General features: G+C 40.8%; 1 protein-coding gene across 2 annotated transcripts in view; it reads left to right on the forward strand.

Moving 5' to 3' along the window:
- The window catches only part of SPIDR (scaffold protein involved in DNA repair), a 317639-nt gene that overhangs the window by 211931 nt on the left and 85400 nt on the right, over window positions 1-20308 (forward strand). For both annotated transcript variants that reach the window (XM_034762891.1, XM_034762893.1), the window contains exons 9-10: window positions 6056-6254; window positions 8478-8752. In XM_034762891.1, the coding sequence (XP_034618782.1) occupies window positions 6056-6254; window positions 8478-8752 (474 nt within the window). The remainder of the gene's footprint in view (window positions 1-6055; window positions 6255-8477; window positions 8753-20308) is intronic.

Here is a 20308-nt window from a genome sequence, read left to right on the forward strand (position 1 = left end):
CAAAAGGAGGTGAGGGGTGTTTTTCACTGATTGCTTCTGTTACTAAGTGAGGACTCTCAGCGTTATACAGTGGGGATGTAAAGCCCAGAGATATTGATCCAACTTGCCAGCTTTGAGAATTTACTTGAGTTTAATAATTCCGGTTGCAGCATCTCTTCATGAAAAGAGATTTTATTCTAGGTATGTCCTGATACCTGAAAACAGAAGTGGGCCCACGCCCATGTTGGGTCACAAAAACCTCAATTTTTAATTGGTCAAGAAAAAATTCACATCAGTTCCTCTGGGAACATGCTTGTCTCTTCTAGAGGGAGGTGCCTAGCTGTGCACCCAACTGCATATGAAATACAACTGCTGGTTCAGTATAGAGTGTAGGAGTAACCACCAGGCCTCCATGCAGGTATACATATAAAAAAAATCCATTAAGATGTATATATTCAGTAAGTAAATGTTTTATAGGTAGGGAATGAACTACTTTTATACCTGAAAATAGATTTTCTTATGGAAATGCAGGCATACCCTTAATTTATGACATCACTCATCTAATGCTTTTCTGAAAGATGAATGAACTGTTAGTGGTAATGAAAGTAATCAGAGGATGGCAGGCATAGATGTAGCAAAACAACACCATTCAAGTAATATGTGTCAGTGAAGCCTATCAACCTTAATTTAAAGCTGATCAGATTTCTGCGCTGTAGGAAAATAAAAACAAAACCATAAACCTCAGCCTTCCTGAGATGGTTTGCTACCCACGTCAGTGTTTTTAGAGAATGAGATGGCTAGATCAAGCAAGTGTTCTTCTGACATTGGTGACGTAACAAATACCTGGGTTTAAAATGTTTCCTGTTTACTTGTGTTCTGAACACAGCCGCGTCAGGAAAGTAGATTCTAAAATCCTCTTCTGGGGTGTGCTCAAGTATAGCTATGGAGTGAATTGTTTTGAGGTTCTTGACAAATTGTGGATTTTTTTTTCTTTCAGAAAGTAAATAAGTAATGCATTTTTATCCCCATAGATCTATAAATCTGATCAAATCACAGTTGTCTTATTAAACTGAAGTAAGGATAAGATTACTATGCATCATTAGCATGTTCGTTTTCAAATATATGTAATATACAATATATTTGAAACTGTATATATTAGGATGCATGGTGCAATAACTGCCTGTGTGTATAAAATCTGGGAACTAGATAGCTCATCAAATTTATGGTGGAAAATAGTCATTCATATGTAAGTCACTAATTTGAACACAGACCAGATCAGTAATACCAAAAGTTATTACCAGAAGACAACTATTTGGTGGCCGTGAGTACCTAAAATGAGTTACCATCATAATCTCATTGATTGTCACCCTTGTTAGTTATCTCAGTCAAGAGTTTAAGGACTGAATGTCTGTAGAGACTCACCTAGATGTCCTTCTAGGTCAGAGTTCAGGCATGGTAGCAGGGCATTGTGATGAAGCTTGCAGTTGCTTTCTGTGCTGTAACTTTCTGTTGATAAATAGAGGAATTCAGTCTCTAGTGTTGTCAAATTGGCACTTCTGAGTGCTCACATTCAGATTTTTTAAATGCATCCTATTTATAACTAATTTTAAGATGAAAGAGGATTTAAAATATATACCTTTAAAAAAAATCTTTTTGCAAAGGGTGCTACATTATTTTACTAGTTATAAACAAATACTCCTGGGGGAATTATGCGCCATGGTCATGTGCAGATTTCATGTCCCCCGCAGATTTCTTTGCTTCCCCACAGAAAAACGACTTTCTGACAGGGAAACAAAGGGAAGCTGCAAGAGCAGTCACACACCGCTCCCTGGCTGCGCAGGTACATCATTTCAGACACCCGGAGCAGCCAGCGGAGAGAGAAGTCACTGAAGGGCTGGGGACACCCCAGCCAGTGGCTCCTACCGTGAGCTGGGATCAGCTGCTAGTCCCGGCTGGGCTGGAGGCAGGAGAGGACGGGACTTCCTCTTCCTCTGCAAGGAGTGGCTGGGCCTGTGTCAAACCCACCCCCAGAAACCTCCCCCAGCTGCAGAAGCTCAGCGTCCTCCCCTGCTGCCTGCCCGCATCGCTCCTCAGCTGCGGGTGGAGGGGTCACTGTATGGGGAGCTGCTCCCCCATCCACCCAACCCCAGTGCATCCGGACCTCCCATACCCAGACACACCCCCTGCCAAGCCTCATCCCTTACACCCAGGACCCCCCCACACCCCTCCGTACCCAAACCCCAACTCACTGAATCTCAACACCTGCATCAGGAGCCCCCTGCACCCAGATCCCCTGCCTCCGGACCCCAAGGTCTGTACCCAGACCCCCCCCCCCCACTGAGCTCCCTGCACTCAAACCCACACCCTGACAAGCCCTATCCCCTGCACCACCCTGAGCCCCCACATCTAGACCCCTATGCCACTGACCCCCAACTAGCTGCACCCAGACCCCTATCCCACCAAGCCCCATTCCACCAGCACCTAGGCCCCCCTGTTGAGACCCCTCCACTGAGTCCCAACCACCTTCACCTGGAAGTCCCTGCAGTGTCCCATTGCCCCTGCACCTGGAAACCCCCCAACAAGCCTCTGTGCGTCCAGATCCCCCCCCACCTAGACCCCCCCACTGAGCTGTCTGCAACCAGATTGTCCCACACGGAATCCGCTCACCCCACATCTGATTCCCCTCACACTGAGCCCCGCCACTCTTGGATCTTGCCTGTCTGCCCCACATCTGGTGCACCTGGCACAGAGGGGCAGGGCCCCCAGGGTATTCTGGGACAGGCCCAGGCCTTGTGCTGTGTCAAGGTCGGGTGCAGCCTTCTCACTGAGTTTGTCCCCCCAGGCTGGGGAGGCTGCAGGGTGATCTCCCACCTTTGTGCAGCCAGTGGCTTATGCTCCCCACTGCCATGCTGGAGCCTCTACATTTATTTATTGACAAATAAAACTTGCAAAATTTTAAAATATTGTGCACAGATTTGTTAATTGTTTGGTGCAGAACGCCCTTGGGAGTAAAACAAAATAGGGAAATTATTGAATAAAGTAAATGTTACTGCTATGTCAAGAATTGTATGGTTGAGTTTTTACACGTACAAAAGTCAAGAAATCTTACACTAATGTAACTTGGCCTTCTTGTGCATGTGCAATATTTTGTGTTTGTCCTGCACATGGCAAGTTTAATGCCTAACGATTATGTTCAGTATGGCAAATTTTTTTCTTTCCACAATAACCATAATTGGATACTAAAAAACAAAACAAAAGTAAAAAAGATAGCTACCTGGACTTTCAAGTGGGACAAAGTAGGTTTGAGAACTAAGCAAGAGGTTATGAGTTTGGGATTATTGAGTTCTAATTTTTTTTCTGGCTCAGCCTCTTTATGGGCTTGTCTATACTAGTAAGACAAAAGGTGTGTTTTTAAAAAAACGACAACTGTCATGTTTTAAAATCCATCGCATGTTAACTATTCCATTTTAAAGACACACCTTTTTATCCTAGAGTAGATTTTTTCCTTTGTGGGATTTCTGCAAATCATCTCACCTCTTGGTGTTTCAGCTGTAAAATGGGAGTAATAATGTGATTCAGTTCGCAAACATCTTGTTGCAAAAATATATATTAATGTTTGCACAGTGGTTTAGGAATGTAATCTATAATCTATTATTTTTCTTAAGATTTACCAGGCATAAGAAATATTAACCCAAAGTGGAGCTAATTTCAAAAAGTTAAAGCACATTTTAATGATTGTGCCCTTTGAACCATAAGTATTGTATTCTGTTCATAAATCAGCAGAGCAATGTAAATAACTCAGGAGAAGTAAAAGTGACTGACAAAATAAGGCATGTTTTTTAAAAGTGTGTGTGTGTGGCAACTCCATTTAAGAAGCCTCTGTAAAATTGTCCAACTAAGTATGCCAGAATCAGGGCATGCCAAAGAGAGAGTTGAATGTGATACCGTAACTTCACCCATTTCTGTGAGTGCTTTATGAACTAGTCTTTAATTATGCGATCATGTATTTGTCACAGTATCCATGTTTTCCTACAGCCAGGTATCTATCTGTTCATCCTAATTAAAACAAACTACATAGGTTGTACCAGATGCATCCATGAAAGTAATTTTTGTACAATTGAACAGTGAATGAGGCAAAGCCCTGTCCCATGTGAGATGCATAATGAATTTGGTAAAGGCTTCTTCTGATCACCCCCCCACACACACACACACACCTTATTCAGTGTGCACCTTACTCCATGAGACAAGAGTTCCTGAAAATTCTGCCTCATTGAGCTTGTACTTCAAATTATTAAAACCTTCATGTGCTTGGCATATCAGCTTTTCAGCATTTTTGGATTATTAAAGCTAGGACATCTGAATGAGGCAAGTTCCTACTGCACACATCTTGGAATATTTTATAAAGACATCTCTAATTCAGTGAACACGCACACCACAGACTATCTTCTCTCCAACTGCTCATTTAAAAAGCACTGAAAAAGCAGATCATTTGCAATGTGTATGCATTAAGTAGTAGTACCAAAGACACTCAACCTGGGCAAATCCAAACCAATTTTGGAACACTCGAAAGCACATTTATCTTACTTTGGGTGGGAGGGCATACATAAATATCTGTGCTCTTTCTAAACATTTGTGGATTTATCTTCACAACGCTCCTGTCAATTAGGTACTATCCCCTTTTCACAGAGTACTTGCATGACTTACTGAGGGTCATGCAGAGCTGGGAATTGAATCTAGATTTCCTGAATTCTAGACCTTAACCGCAAGACTGCTCTTTCCCCCTTTGTTCTATCTGAGGACTGTTTCCCTGATAAATTTTAACTTTCCACCCCTAGTCATAAAGAGGAGGATGCATAAGTAGAAACCTTATTAATAATAATAGTTACTATTTTATTTAATAGTGCACTATTTTATTATATTATAATTTTTTTGTTTTATTGCATGCCAGTGTAGATTTCTATTTATTTCTGAATTGTTTTCTTAATACTGAATGCAAGTGACCCTACTGGAGACAAGCTGAATTGCCATATTTTCCCATTCCATCTGCAAAGGAAATCGAGTCAGACTCATCGATATGCACCCTGTAGATCCCATGTACCCAAGTTGCTGTCATTGCTTAAAAAGAAAGCATGCCCTGTTATATCAAAGAGTGAATGTAGAATGATGATCCCATCACTGTCTAATTTATCATGGCCGCTGTATGAGTGAGCTGTAGAGTTTCTCACCCTGGCTAATTAATATTAAGAACAAATTAAGAAGTCTGGGGAGGTGGAATGAAACAGTGTCTATGATAATATGAAACAAATATTTTGGAGGAATTATTCATCTTTTATTTTTGCCATAATGCTGTAGTACTTAATCCCAGATGTGAAGACAAGGACATGAAGCAAACAAAACACAACGGTTCAGCAGTAGCCTGGGGAACTAGAGTCCTGAGGTTGCTTCTGAACCCGGGTCAGCTGCATCTTTGCTGCCAAGAAGGAGGCCTTGTTTTACTCCCAAGTGATACTAATCTAATTGGGGGGAAAACATAGCTTTCAATAAATGCACTAAATTGATTTCATTTTTTTTTTTTGACAAGCACTAGAAAATTAGATTAGTGGTTGTTTTTGTTAACTGGCTTCAATAGACTTGCATTCTTTGAGTACAAATATACCCGTCGCCAAACATAAGACTATGATATGTGCATGTCAGAGCAAATATCAACATCAGAACATGTTTGGTATTGAATTACTCTGAGGTTATAGATTTTTTTCCAGCTGTTACCTCGGTCAACTAGCAGAAAAATTGTTATATGGAAACTGTTTGGAGATCTACTATAGCAAGAGGAGCCAAAATACTAGTGATCAGGGGTAGGGTTGGGAAGGAAGGTTTACAAAAGCAATAACATCAAGCAGGAAGAAAATAAATTTGAGTCAAGATACTATGCAGTATATCTCAGTAAAAGCACAAGAGAGACAGCCACACACACAAACAGAGGAAGAAAGACACATGGAAGAAGTTTTTAAAATAGGGTTAATGGTGACATAATTTTTTAAAAATAATTTAATATTTGATTCTTACTCCTTTTTTCCAGGCAAAAGCTCCTTCTCCATAATGAAAATGTCCCTGTTATCATGAATACATATTTTAGTCAGAAGGTTCTTCTCAAAGATCATGCAGAAGTGACAGATAGGACACGCTGTCCAGAGAAGTTGCATATTATATCTTTGGCACAAACATTCAGATTAAATGACCTCAGAGACAGTCTGCCCCAGGAATCTGCAGTTAATCAGGTAAGGTTCATTTTGTTTGAAGTTTAGCACTTTTTAATAATTTGGTGACCAGATGCTTGGCAATCATAACAAAAACAGAAAGATTGAAATACTGATGTGCTCTCTTGCCCTTCTATGTAGCCAAAACTGAATAATATGATGTGCTGTTTGTTTTAATAATATTTTACAAGTAGAGACTTTTGGCCAGCTAAATGCTGAACTGCTATAAGATTATTTTGTTGTGGCTCACTACTGTGCTGAATAATATAATAATAACAGCTTCGGTTTTCGTTGATTCACTTTTATTCTTTGTAGCTCAGTACTCAGTCTCATTTTAAATAATTACTATTTTCTTAATAAACTTGGATATTTCCTTTCTATACTCCCACCTTTGAGCCTTCTTCCCCTTCATCTTGTGTCCTTTCTTTAAAACACCAACGATTGCCTTTAGTAGAAATAAGGTCAAGATTTTAAAAATGACTAGTGGTTGTGGGTACCTCAACTTTGGATGCCCAACTTAAGACACTTTAAAAAGGCCGGGTTGATAGAGAGTGAATGTCTAGCACTTTCTGAAAATCAGACCCCTTTAAGGTATTTTGTTGGACACCCAAAAATGGAGGCACCGAAAATAACTTGTCACTTTTGAAAATCTTGGCCAGAGTTTCAGATGACTCGCTTGCAAAGCTTTCACCATTCCCATAATATCGGATCCCTCTTTTTAGGCCTGGGAATGAAAAGGTTAGATATATCAAATCAAACCCTAACCTGACTTCACATTTTTAACCAATTTCCACTATAGATGTGCCAAAACCAGAATAATTTACTCTCACTCCTACACTTTGGAGGGTTCAGAAAAAATGGGGCCTGTATCCAAACCATCCTTGGTTTTGGTTTTGCAAAACCAAACCCAACAAACAGACTTCTAAAAAACCAAAAACACTTTCTTTGAAATGTCAACTAAAAAGCTCATTGTTTCAACCTTGTTTACGTGGGGTATTTTTGTATCAGCGTAGCTTCTTTGCAGAGCTGCAAATATCTTTATACACTGATGCAGTGCATCTACAGTGGAGTTTGTATTGGTTGCAAGTACTTAGATTTAGCTACATCAGTGCAAAAATTCAGAATCAGCAAGGACTCAGCTAAGTCTACACTATGCAGCTTTTAGTGACAGGGCTGTGTCACCACAGCTGTGTCACTAAAAGGCACGTTGTGTAGCCGCTGTTTTGTCGGCTCTCCTGTCGACGAAATACTTCCACCCCCAATGAGCGGTGCTTTTTTAACACCTCTGAAAGACAAAAGTTTTGTCGTTCACTTGCCAGTGTAGACATAGCCTAAGTGGCTGTGAGCCATTTCTGGTAACAAGTGCCCTTTGAATTGCACTATGTTCTTGAAGACCATCCTGGTCCTACTGACGTCAAAAGGAGTTTGACATTTATTTGAATGGTATCAGGACAAATCCATTCATGCTAGCGAGTAACAGCTAGTAGGGATTAATTTTATGTAGTGTTTTTCTAAGAGTACTGAAAATGGGGTTTAGAATAAGGATGGCAGAGGAGAGATTGAGGGAAACAACAATTTTGCTATAAGAAAATGCAGGTGTTTGAAATGGGATGACTGTGGTTACTGATATGGGATGAAGCAGCAGACAACATGGCTTTTATTCTAAAATAAACTTACTTTTTTCAGGTGTAGTGAAAGAATGGAAATAGATAGGGAAATAGATTAGGGTTCCTGTTTTCCTCATCAGTAATCTGGTTCCTTTGACATTGTAGTTCATCAGTTTGAGAGCTGAATTATTGCTTCATAAAATTATGCACCACTATATTTTCCCTCAATTTAGAAGTTGTAGAGTCCATTTTGAAGGCTAATGCTACAATTTAAAAGGAAGTAATAATTAGAACTACCAAGAATTAAGTAAAACATAAAACAGTGATAAATACTAATGCCAATTCTTTCTTCCCCCTACTGTCACCCTTGTCTCACATGAACTGAATTTGTTTAATCCAAGGCAACAGTTATACACAGGAGACGACTGTGTGCTGAACTGTACGGTTTCTTGTGCATTTATTTAAAATCTTAGATGAAAGCTGGCCATGTGTGTAAATTATAGTTTATATATACTAAATACTTTGAAAATAATCTTGTGATGCTTTTCTATAATGAATCTTGTTGAATTTTACTTTGTGTCACTACATGGTTTCATAGTCCATAAAGTAATTTAGTTTATGGCTTTGTCTTTACCAGGTTGCTTGTACCAATACGATTACGCCGAAGACTGTACAGACTAACAGCAATCCTGAATCCAAACTACATCCCTTTGCACTCAGTGCCCCGAATGACTCTCTCCTAGAAGTGGTGGAAAGCCAGGGAGCAGCGGGGTGGAAGGAAGTGCAGGTACAAGTGGTAGTCCAAAGGGCATATTATCTACCTTCAAGAGAGGGTTTCAGATGTCAGCTTCAAGGAAATAACCCAATTCGTTATGCAATGCCAATCTTAAATTCGGATCTGCCAAATGTTAGGTGAGTAATAAAACACTTGCAAACTGGTCTGGTGGGGTGATAATATTAGGGAAACAAAACAGGGAGGGGAAGTTGGGTCTGGCATTCTGATGCCCTCAGCTAACACTGGCTAAATATATTAAGCAAGGCCTAGTGTTCTAGTTGTAATAATATTACACCTCCCTAATAGGCGCAGGTGCAGAGCACCACTGATGTTACCTGAGGGAGGGGATGACCTGACTTCTTGCCTAAGATTCCTGTGCTGCACCAAGAACTATTGGCAGAAAGTTGAAAAATGAGTGACTGGATGATTTAAAATAGATGATGATTATGTTCCTGTCTTATATTATTACATGAGTTGCACTGTACAGCTACTAATTCTGTTACCTAACAGTTACCTAACTATTTCTATCTTTAAAGCACTTGACAAATAATTAATTGATCCTCTTATAACACCCTTATGAAACAGGAAAGAAAAATTAGCTTTATTTTATAAGTGGAGAAACTAAGGGCTTGTCTAAAATGGGGATTTTACAGTGATGTAGCTGCATGAGTACAACCCTCTGGTGAAGTCCGGCCCCACTGAAGTCAGTAGCAAAACTTCCATTGACTTCAGTGGGACCAGCATTTCACCCTTAGTGCACCAGTGTGAAAAATTATTGTACTGCACAGTTGCATCAGGATCCGTGCAAAAATCTCCAGTGTACACAAGGCCTGCAACATCTAAAGGCTTAGACCAGCATTTTCAGCCTCTTCTTTTGTTTTTTCCTTTGCCTCCTGCAAATGGAATGTTGTTAGTGTCTGCAGTGTAGGAGAGTCACAATGGGATCTCACTTTTCCAGTGCAGAAGACATGCCAGATGCAGTTCCCTCTTGATGCCAACAATACTGGCTACTGCTGCAACTTTTCGTTCTTGTTGTTTTGACCCTAAAAGTGCAAAGCAGAATTGGAAAAGAATGAAATAAAATGGGAGTGTCTGTGATTATGACCACCATGATTTTTATTAAATCCCACTTTTGGGGGGTTTCATATCTTAGCACTTTCAAATCACATTGAGTTGAAACTTTATACAGCAAATACATTAAATTGTGTTCTCCTACAAAAAGCTTTATTAAGGTTAAGTTAAGGTTGCAGGCATGTATCAGAGTTTTGAGTGTATATGCCTTTCAAGACCTCAGGGAGTCCCTGCAGAATTTTGGAGCTGCATAAGAGTGTGGCTGTATATGGATAAGTGCCTCAGACCCCTGGGGAGCCAAAGGAGGCTCATGAGGGACCCTTCAAGCCTTAGGGCCCTCACTGGGGATATTTCCAATCACACCCTGTAGGTGATAGAAGGCTTGTGAGCACTCCACTAGCCTCAAAAACTCATAGAAGTTCCTCAACCCTCATTTCTCTGCGAGCCTTATGATGCTCTACAGATGCCAGTCAATCCCTAATCTTTCTCCACAAGCCTTAAGAGGCTTATTTTTTCCCACAGAACTAAAACTGGATCATTAGCCACTCAACAAACCTCAACAGGCTCATCAGTCTGTCAGTGTTCTTAGGGCTCATCCATAGGCTCAAGTTTCACAGGTTTAACTGAAGCCAGTTTAAAAACTGTGTTAAATGAACGCAACTTTGAGTCCACTATTACAGAAAAATGGTAGAAAAATTCTGTATCGGCAAAAAACCAACCTGCCTCTGTTTCTTTCTTCATAGATTTTAAAGAAGGGGCTGAAATTGGGCTTCTGATGGAAAACCATGTGCAATTTTAACTTTGGAGTGGCTATTATCACTCCATAATTTAGCTCGATTATGGTCTAAAATCCTAACTCCCTCCCCTCCTTTTCCATTTCAGTGTTTATACAAACAAACAAAAACTTGCATCCATGAACACAATTCCAGATAGTCTTTAGTCTACACCCTTCACAGGAGTGGGGTGACACCACACACAAATCTCAGATTGTATTTTTACATCAAACTTGAAATAAAAATAGATCCTTTTGACTTTGGACATGAAACCCCTCAGTTCAGAACTGGATGACTGGTTATACAAGCAGATAACCTAGGGTTCTGGGCTTCTAAATACTCCCTACAGCTGCAGCTAACCTGTCTCATATACAGTAGTTAAACTAAGCCATTGATAGTGCCTTAGAATTTTTGAAAGCATTTCAGCTGAGAAGTGATCCTGACCAGTATCAGCCATAAGAAACTTCCTTCTACATCAGAAACTTTCATGCTCATCATCTTAAAAGTGACCTGGTTGGATCATTTCCTCACCAAGCCAATGAGCTCCTTCATTTCCTGTCACAAGTTACCATCCCCTAGCCTAGACAATCCCTTAAACCAGCTGCCAATTCTTTACCTAAAACGTTTGTCATGAAAACAAGATGTGTATCTTATGAGAGAATATGAGTGAGCATAAGTCTTTAATTTGTATACAAAAGTTTGAACTAAGTATCAGGGCAGCCCAACAGTTTATTGATTTAAGCTGTTTCTGACAGACTGTTTTACAGTTTTCTTATTGTTATAGCATCTAAATGTCACTGCAATGGAGAAACATTTTTTTAAAAAGGCAGTAAAATGAAAAGAGGTAGAAAATAAAATATGGAGCAAGGAGATGTTAATCCTGGTTGTCTGCCTGGTTGTGCTGGATTTGCATCTGGAATATAGTGTTTAGTTCTGGGCACCTAAATTCTACAAAAATATTTACAAATTGTGGAGGATTTTGGAATTTTCTCTTAAGAAAATTTTCAAAAACTGTTGCTAGTGTAATGTAAATGGACGAAGTACTAAAAACTGTAATACCTAGCTTTAAATAACTACAGCATAGGTACTTATATAGTTTGTACCTACAGTAAAGTGCAATCCTTTACTGGTAGGCAAATGGACTTGATGACCTAATAGGTCTTTTGCATCTCTAATATCTATTAATCTATGAAATTTGGGGTTCAGGGCATTTTCCAGGACACTTAAAAACCACTATATTTACCATTCCCTCCAGTAATGAACTGCTCTTGAAGATGTAATATACATACTTAGCAAGCAGGTAAAGGAAGAAATGTGCCTTGCCATGATTCTTTTTCTTCCCCATTATTGTCTGGCATATATATTGCTACTGTTCTCCCCTGTTGGTGAGAGAGTAGCTTTTACAAATCATGTGAAGTTGATTCTCAATTAAATTGCTTTACATTTGCTTAGAGGCATCTGTCTGGAGAATTATGGGATAGTTTGCCTGAATGAATTCAACCCATCCCTAGAAGAAGGTGTGGTGCACAGGTGTAAGCCAAAAACGTCTCCATCTAACATTACTCTTTTCATCTCTTTAGGAGAGAGCTTAATTGGTAAGAAAATACAAAAAAAAAAAAAAAAAAAAGACACCCTTTGTGTTAAGGAGCCTTCTGCTGATGAGATGCCTGATTTGCTGAGTCAGCCTTGTATTTTGTGTTTGTGGTATCAAGCAGTGTATAATTTGGATTTTGTTCTTGCCAGTATCATCTTGTTGTGAGTGAGCTACTTGAGTTCAGGAAAATGTAGTTGGTTAGTTTTATTCTTTAAGGATAGGAATCATTATGTAGTAGTTAGTGTAACCAGTGCTGAAAGTTTGAAGGGTTACTGGATAATTAACCAATCCAAGAGCTCAAAAGATTTGGGGTTGGAAAAAGGATGTGGCCTATTGAGGAAAATCTTAGTAACTTTTTAAAAAGAGAACAGTGATAGTTATGGCTGTGAATCCACATTTTAAAATCTTTGTGTGTGAATATAGGAATTTTTCATTCACTTCTTTTGGCATATGTCCTGACCTACTTCCCACCTGAATGTTAAAATTCTAGCTTACAATAACATTCTATTCTCAGAATGTATACAATTTTTTTAAAAAAGGTATGTAACCCCCCTTTCCCTCTCAGTAATGAATAGTCCTTTTATTCTTTCTCTCTATCTTGTATTTTCTAGTCACTTTCCTTGTCAGGGCCTTGAGAAGCAGCCAGGGCTGACTCCACCATGCAAGCAGAACCCCCAGAGAAGCAAATAATTAGGGAAAGCCAAGTGTTTGTGTGTATAAATGTACATTTCCTTTTTGACTAGGGCAGCAAAAAAACTACAACCATGTCTGCTGGGATTGTTTGTTTCCTAACAGGTTGTTGTGAGTTTCTACACAGTGTATGCCTACGTAATGCCAGGTAGAAAGGATCTAGTGACCTGCGCCAGTCCTCTGAAACTGATTTGTAAACTCTATCAGGATCATCTTTCTTCTTCCCTCTTGCGGTCTTAGGACATTCTCATTCCAATTTGTCTTAGAGCAAACACAGTTGCATGATAGATCAAATGCTACAGTTAACATTTCTAGCATCTCTGGTGGTGTTTAGGTAAGTCATGGTGTCTAACTTAAGGAAAATCTCATCTTGAGGTATAAAAGGCCTTTTTTAAATTAGTAGGTTTTTAATGTGAAAAAGGTCTGAGATGGAAAGGAGAGTCATTTAAAGATCCATGCTCACAGATGTTAGCATCTGTCAAAACGTTTTCTTTTGTGGCCGACTTTATTCTGTTTACAGCATTCCAGTCATTTTTTTCAACAAAACATTTCTCAACAGTGTGTTCTAAAACGTATGATGGATTTTTAATTGCATTGGATTTCTGGGGTACAATTTTTCAAGTGGGAAGTAAACAGGAAATAGGTAACTGAAGGCTCTTCACTGCAATTCATAAACTAGAACATTTTCCTTGATTTCCTCTTTTCAGCTGCTTCTTGTGAGCAAAGATATGTGCTTTTAATATTCTTGTAAAGTTGTCGAATTGCTACTTCAAAGGCTTTTAATAGTTCCCTAAGCAGTTTGAGAAAATATCCACTGCAGTTCAAGGACTAATAATTTCTTTCTGCTTTTCTTTCTTTCTCTGAGTAGAGTTATGTATATACTACAAGTATTACAGTTGCAATGCTGCATCTACTGTATCTGCATCTACCACTGTATGCTGTAATGCAGATGCTTCCTACATCAACGGACGGGGTTTTTCTGTCAGTGTAATTAAATCCCCTCTCTGAGAGGCGATAGGTAGGACGACGGAAGAATTCTTCCACCAATCTAGCCTTGTCTATGTTGGGGATTAGATTGAGCTAACTGTGGTGCTCAGGGCATGAAATTTTTCACAGCCCTGAGCAACATAGTTGGGTTGATCTAATTTTTCAGTGTAAACCAGGCCTTAGTGTCCTTCATAGTAGGATTGTTCACTCCCCCCCTCACTCCCCATTCTTTGCCCCTTCTACAAGGAAAGCATCACCCTGATCACAGCAACTGACTGACCAATGGGGTTTTGAAATCGAGAAGAAAGAGACAGTTTGCTTTTTGGGAGTCCAGCTTTGGCATCTCACTGTCTGGCTGAGACATTAAATTATAATACATTTTGCGCCATCGATTCCCCATACATCCCTCCCCAAACTCATTCCTGAAAGGCTGCCTCCCAGGTGCTGATTATAAAGTTTGATCGATGGAACTTCAAATCCTTCCAGTGCCACTCCTCCACAACACTCTGGCGTGGTCTATACTAGGAAATTAAGTTGGTATAACTGTTGCTCAGAGGTGTGAAAAATCCACATCCTAAGCGACACAGTTAAACCAGCCTAATTTCCTAGTGTAGACAGCACTAGGTCAATGGAGAATTCTCCTGTCAACCTAGCTACTGCCTCTTGGGGAAGTGGAGTACCCATCCTGACGCGAGAACCCCTCCCATCGGTGTAGGTAGTGTCTTCACTGAAGCAGTGCAACTGCAGTGGTGTAGCTGTGCTGCTCTAGTGGCTTATGTGTAGACATTGTTAATTTTACATTACAGTTTATTTTTCAATGCTAAACACAGAATCTTATGCCTATGTTAGGTAAACTGTGAAGCGGAGGGTAAAAGAGGTATTATCTAATAAATGTGTTGCACAAGAACAAAAACTTGCCATTCTTTTTAATTCCAGCACTGGGTATAACAACTAATGATAGAATGATTTGTTAAGAAGTTGTCTTTGTCTCTATATTGTGTCAGAACTGTAGTAGACTACCTGGTGTACAAGAAAAGTCACAAGCGGGTGGTGGTCAGTAAAAAGCACACGTGTAAAGGATACTGATCCTTCTGGCAAGGAAATTATCAGAAATGACAATTACTAGCTGTCCAACTGTGTGTGTGTGGGGACGGGGGACGGGACAGGAGGGTGATGGGTGTGGGGTGGGAGGCTGATGGAACCTTTGGTCACTCACTAATTCTTCAGAAGAATCACACTCCATTTCAGCGTGTTCAGATTTAACATTTGTATTAAAGCTAATGTTAAAAATAATTATGTAATAAATAGGTTGGGAAAAGTGTCTCTACATCTGGGTATAGTGCTTAGATTATCCACAAATACAAAGTTAGTTTTTAAAAGTCATATGATACATACAGTACATAATCAGCAATAACCCAAATTTAGGTGAATAGATTTAACAATACAGTTTAAATATTAGAATCCGAATACTTGGGTACATCACTCATGAAAAGTTGTAAGGAGATTTGGTTGTGGAAAGCAAAATATATCAATGAGTGGAGATTGTCCCTCAGGCCAGGTCTACACTAACCCCCTAATTCGAACTAAGGTACGGAACTTCAGCTACGTGAATAACGTAGCTGAAGTTCGAAGTACCTTAGTTCGAACTTACCTTGGTCCACACGCGGCAGGCAGGCTCCCCCGTCGACTCCGCGGTACTCCTCTCGCCGAGCTGGAGTACCGCAGTCGACGGCGAGCACTTCCGGGTTCGACTTATCGCGTCCAGACTAGACGCGATAAGTCGAACCCAGAAGTTCGATTGCCAGCCGCCGAACTAGCGGGTAAGTGTAGCCAAGGCCTCAGTAATTGAGAATTAGGTTGGTTGTCCATTTAGAAAATACAATCCATGAGGAAAGTATTTGTTACTTTCCTGACTGTGCTTCTCATCGGCACTCCAGCTCATCTCTGCTGGTTTTGCCGATGTCCAGTGATGTGTTCTATGTAGATGTCTCTCGACCACCTGGTGGCCTCCAACACCACGAGTTGCTGCATCAGCCGAGCATAGCATTGACCGATTTCGCATTCTCTCAGCACTCGCTCGTTACTGGGGTCCCATGCGCCTAAAGCTCCGACAATCAGTGCGTGTGTCTGGGCCTGTGTGTCTGGACCTTAGTTCTCAAGGTTTCGTCCAGAGGGGCATATTTCTCTACCTTTTGAGCTCAGACATTGTGGAAGGCCGGAGTCCTGTTCTCAAACGGCACTGTGATGTCCACCATGAAGATCTTCTTCCAGTTCACATTGGTGGTGATGATGTGCAGTTGCAGTTGTCTGTCAGTTCCAGGGATGGCGGAGTTTACAGCCACCTTCCCCACAGGTGGGCCGATGGGTCTGGCCAGGCAATCTTGGATGGCATTGTGTCACAGCTGCCAAGCTCTGGAATGGGGCTTGCAGCTACACAGGACATGGGGTAGCATCTCGCTGGCATAGCCGCACTTCCTGCATCGCTTGTCCCAATTCCCAGGGCAGACGGCTCTGTTCAGTGGGATGCAATTGAGCTGGGCCCTGTGGATGAACCTCCAGTCAGCAAATCGGGTGAAGCTGCCCCGGGGAGGAATTGTTTACTGGTGTCCCACTTGCACATCAACTCGAACGCCTTGCCCTAGTCCGGCTTTTCATACAGTGGTGGCAGCCCTATAAGTACACAGATAGAAGGCCCTCTGAAGATTACTACTTTGTTCAAGAAACAGTAGAATTCCTAGTAATCTGTGGTATTCACATTATTATATACATGCATGTTTACTAGCTCACTCACTGTTTCTCATGGAACTATCATTATGCACAATTCTGTATTCACTACCACCTACATTGTAATCATTCCCTTCTCCGTCCTTTCCTCCTCCCCCACTGAAATGCATACAACACTAAGGGCTTACCTATGCTTAAAATGTTACAGCGGCACAACTGTACTGCTGTAGCACTTCAGTGTAGACACTACGTATGTCGATGGGAGGGGTTCTCCTGTCAGCGTAGGTAAAGCAGCTAAGTCAACAGAAGAATTCTTCCTTCGACCTAGAGCTGTCTACATGTGGCCTTAGGTCAGCTTTACAACACTGGTCGGGGTGTGGATTTTTCACACCACCAACATAGTAAAAGCCTCCTAATTTTCTAGTGTAGACAAGGCCTAAAGTGAATCACAACCTGAAGTTCGGGAAACTTTATATGAACATCTTCATTCTCCCTGTCTTTTCTCCCTCCCCTCTTCCCTCCTTTTCTCCCCACCCTCCACCAGTTTTGTGTCTGTGCACCAAGTATGAAAAACCTAATGATTCTGGAAAGAATATAGAACAGGGGTCGGCAACTTTCGGCATCCATGCCAAAGGTGGCACGTGGGCTGATTTTTAGTGGCACGCTGCAGCCAGCTGGGATCCTGGCCGCTGGCCCCACTCAGCCCACTGCCGGCCTGGATTATAGAACCCCAGACCAGCAGCGGGCTGAGCAACTCAGCCCACTGCCGGTCTGGGGTTCCGGCCGCTGGCCCCTTGCCAGACAGAGTCCCGGCTGCCGGCCCCGCTCAGGCCGCTGCTGACCTGGATGTACGGAACCCGGGCCGGCAGCGGGCTGAGCGGGGCCAGTGGCCGGGACCGCGGCTGGAAGGGGCTGGTGGACAGAATCCCAGACCGGCAGCGGGCTGGTTTGGGGTTCCGTCTGCCCCCCGCGCTGCTGATCTGGCATGCAAAACCTTTTACTGGCACGTGAAACGTTTACATTAATGAAGACTTGGCACACCACTTCCCAAAGGTTGCCAACCCCTGATACAGAAGAAATATAAAAGTAGTATTGTTATTCCCCATGTGTTATCTAGTGATAGAAAACCAGTTTAGGGAGTAGAAAGCGGGCAACTTGCAAAGGTAATTTTCCAGCCCTGGAGCAAAGATCAAGGTATGTGCAGTCACTGTTCTCAGATTGTAGTTTAAACTAGGGATAGTAATTTTCCAGCATCTGTTATTTGTCAAGAATTATTCCAAGATGGTCTACGTAAAAGGTATGGAATTTTCCCCCTTGTTTTTGACCTCTCTTCCCCTTGAATTTTGTGTCTTTGGAAATTGTGTGGCTGACGGTGCTGAATGCAGAAATCTTCCATGTGTGTTTTTACCCCTACCCCTCACCCAAATACATGACTTGAGGCTGACCTGGAGGCAGTGTTTTAGTCATGCTGGAGCAGCTCTCCAAAACTTTTATAAAAGCCAGTTTGTGTCTCTGGAATTTGTTATCCTTCTACTATGGTGCAGAAGGCAAGAATCTCAGATACAGTGGTGATAAATGCATTATAAATACCTCGCTAGAGAGTTAATAGTTGGGTGAGACTCTAAATGGTCCCAAATATGTTGCCTGGAATTTGTACATGCAATTATATTTTTGTTTGAATTGTGTAAACACTGTTTGTATGTGCAAATTCAAATATTTGCACGTGCAAATAATTGTACGTGCAAAATTAGAGGCCTGTTCTGAAAAAAAGACTTTGTAAGTTGATCTATAACAGGGATCAGCAACCTTTCAGAAGTGGTGTGCCGAGACTTCATTTATTCACTCTAATTTAAGGTTTCGCGTGCCAGTAATACATTTTAACGTTTTTAGAAGGTCTTTTTCTATAAGTCTATAATATATAACTAAACTATTGTTGTATGTAAAGTAAATAAGATTTTTTAAATGTTTAAGAAGCTTAATTTAAAATTAAATTAAAATGCAGAGCCCCCCCCCCAGACCGGTGGCCAGGACCCGGGCAGTGTGGGTGCCACTGAAAATCAGCTTGTGTGCCGCTTTTGGCACTCGTGCCATAGGTTGCCTACCCCTGATCTATAATGAGAGGCTTGCCTGAGTGAAGACCACCTATATTAACTTTTAAAAGTAGTCATCATCAGCCCCAGAGAAGCCATAATTTGAAAATAACTAATAGAGACAGATTGGAGAGAAAATAGGAACATGGCTTTAGCCCTCTTAATCTTACTCGATTGGACTCAATTCATTTTATTTTATTTTTTTAGGGACAGAGTTAAAAATTTTGGAACATTCATTAGAGTCTACATTCAGAGAGTTTTGATAGAATCAGGCCAGACTGGAGAGTCTGACATGGCAGGGCTTTACACATCCAATTCTACTTTCCTCTCTTTAGCCTTTGATGTTACAGTGAAGAAGAAAATTCATATTCATTGTTTGAATAAGAATAAGCGTATTTTAGGCTACAGATTATAATGACTTTGCACTTATCCATATTCGTAGTAGGACTTTTGTGGACATATTTGAAATGCCCATTCTTTTGTGCATCCACCAAAATCCCACCCGTGTATAACTTGATATTTGTACTGTCACCCCACTCTTTCCACTTCCCCTTCCTCTGCCACATTGTGCTGATTTACTTATATATTTGTCTAACTTAGTTCCAACCACCAATTTTCATCATGTTGAATAGTATCCTTCATATCATTGGGAATACTTTTGAGTGGAAAGAGGGCCTTTAGATTCTAAACATTGTGTCTTCTTATGTGTTAGTGCTATCGTGTGCAGGGCTATTTACAATCTAAATAATAATATAGACCCTCAGATTTTTCAGCTTCTGAAGGGTGGGATATCCTGTACAGTATGCACTAATAAATTGGTGTAAAAGATAAGGAGCATTGAGAAGAGATAAGAATAGAAAAGAATGGTCCTTCATAAGGTCCATCTTAGTTCTTATCTTACTTCCTTTCTTATGCACTATGGGGGAATACCAGGCTGTAATATGTGATTTTAATGATAATTAAGATTTCCTCTCTACCTCTATCAGTTCACTTCAGTCCTGATTTGTTATCATTCCTGCTGTTCTACATCTGTGTTTCTCCTGGACAGAAACTTCCAGCCTTCCCTAACTGTGTCATTGTTTAATGGTGTGGCCAGATATCCAATATGGAGATATCCTGTCTCCTAGAACTGGAAGGGACCTTGAAAGGTCATTGAGTCCAGCCCCTTGCCTTCACTAGCAGGACCAAGTACTGATTTTGGCCCAGATCCCTAAGTGACCCCCTCAAGGATTGAGCTCACAACCCTGGGTTTAGCGGGCCAATGCTCAAACCACTGAGCTATCCCTCCCCCCGATATGAACCAAACTCATTTCACTCAGTGTCTTAACTCCTTTTCCCCTACCCGAATAGAATCATAATTGCAGCTTTGTTTGTGTATAGACGAGCACATACCTCAAAATGATTTAAGTTATGTGTGGGAAAACTTCTGAAGTAAATAAATATGAACTTACTATTTAACAAACTTTGTAATATATGTATACTTGTATAGGGGCTAAAAGGGATTATTTGCTGCTGTTGTTACTTACTTCTGTGGCAAGAAAAAGGAAGTGATTTGCACTTCTCTGACAAAGATTTTAAATGTTTTTATAACTCTGAGTTTTAGATGTTTGATTTGAGGCCTAAATTTGGCTGCAGTACAAGCTTCTCTGGATGACCTATATTAGAAGCACTTGAGGTTAAGATTGAATGCAAATAATTCAGAGCGATTTTTCTTTTAAACTGCCAGAGTGATGTCATCAAACTATACAGAATGTAAGTGGAGTG

This window comes from Trachemys scripta, chromosome 2 (assembly GCF_013100865.1).
Source record: "Trachemys scripta elegans isolate TJP31775 chromosome 2, CAS_Tse_1.0, whole genome shotgun sequence".
Classification (NCBI taxonomy): domain Eukaryota; kingdom Metazoa; phylum Chordata; order Testudines; family Emydidae; genus Trachemys; species Trachemys scripta.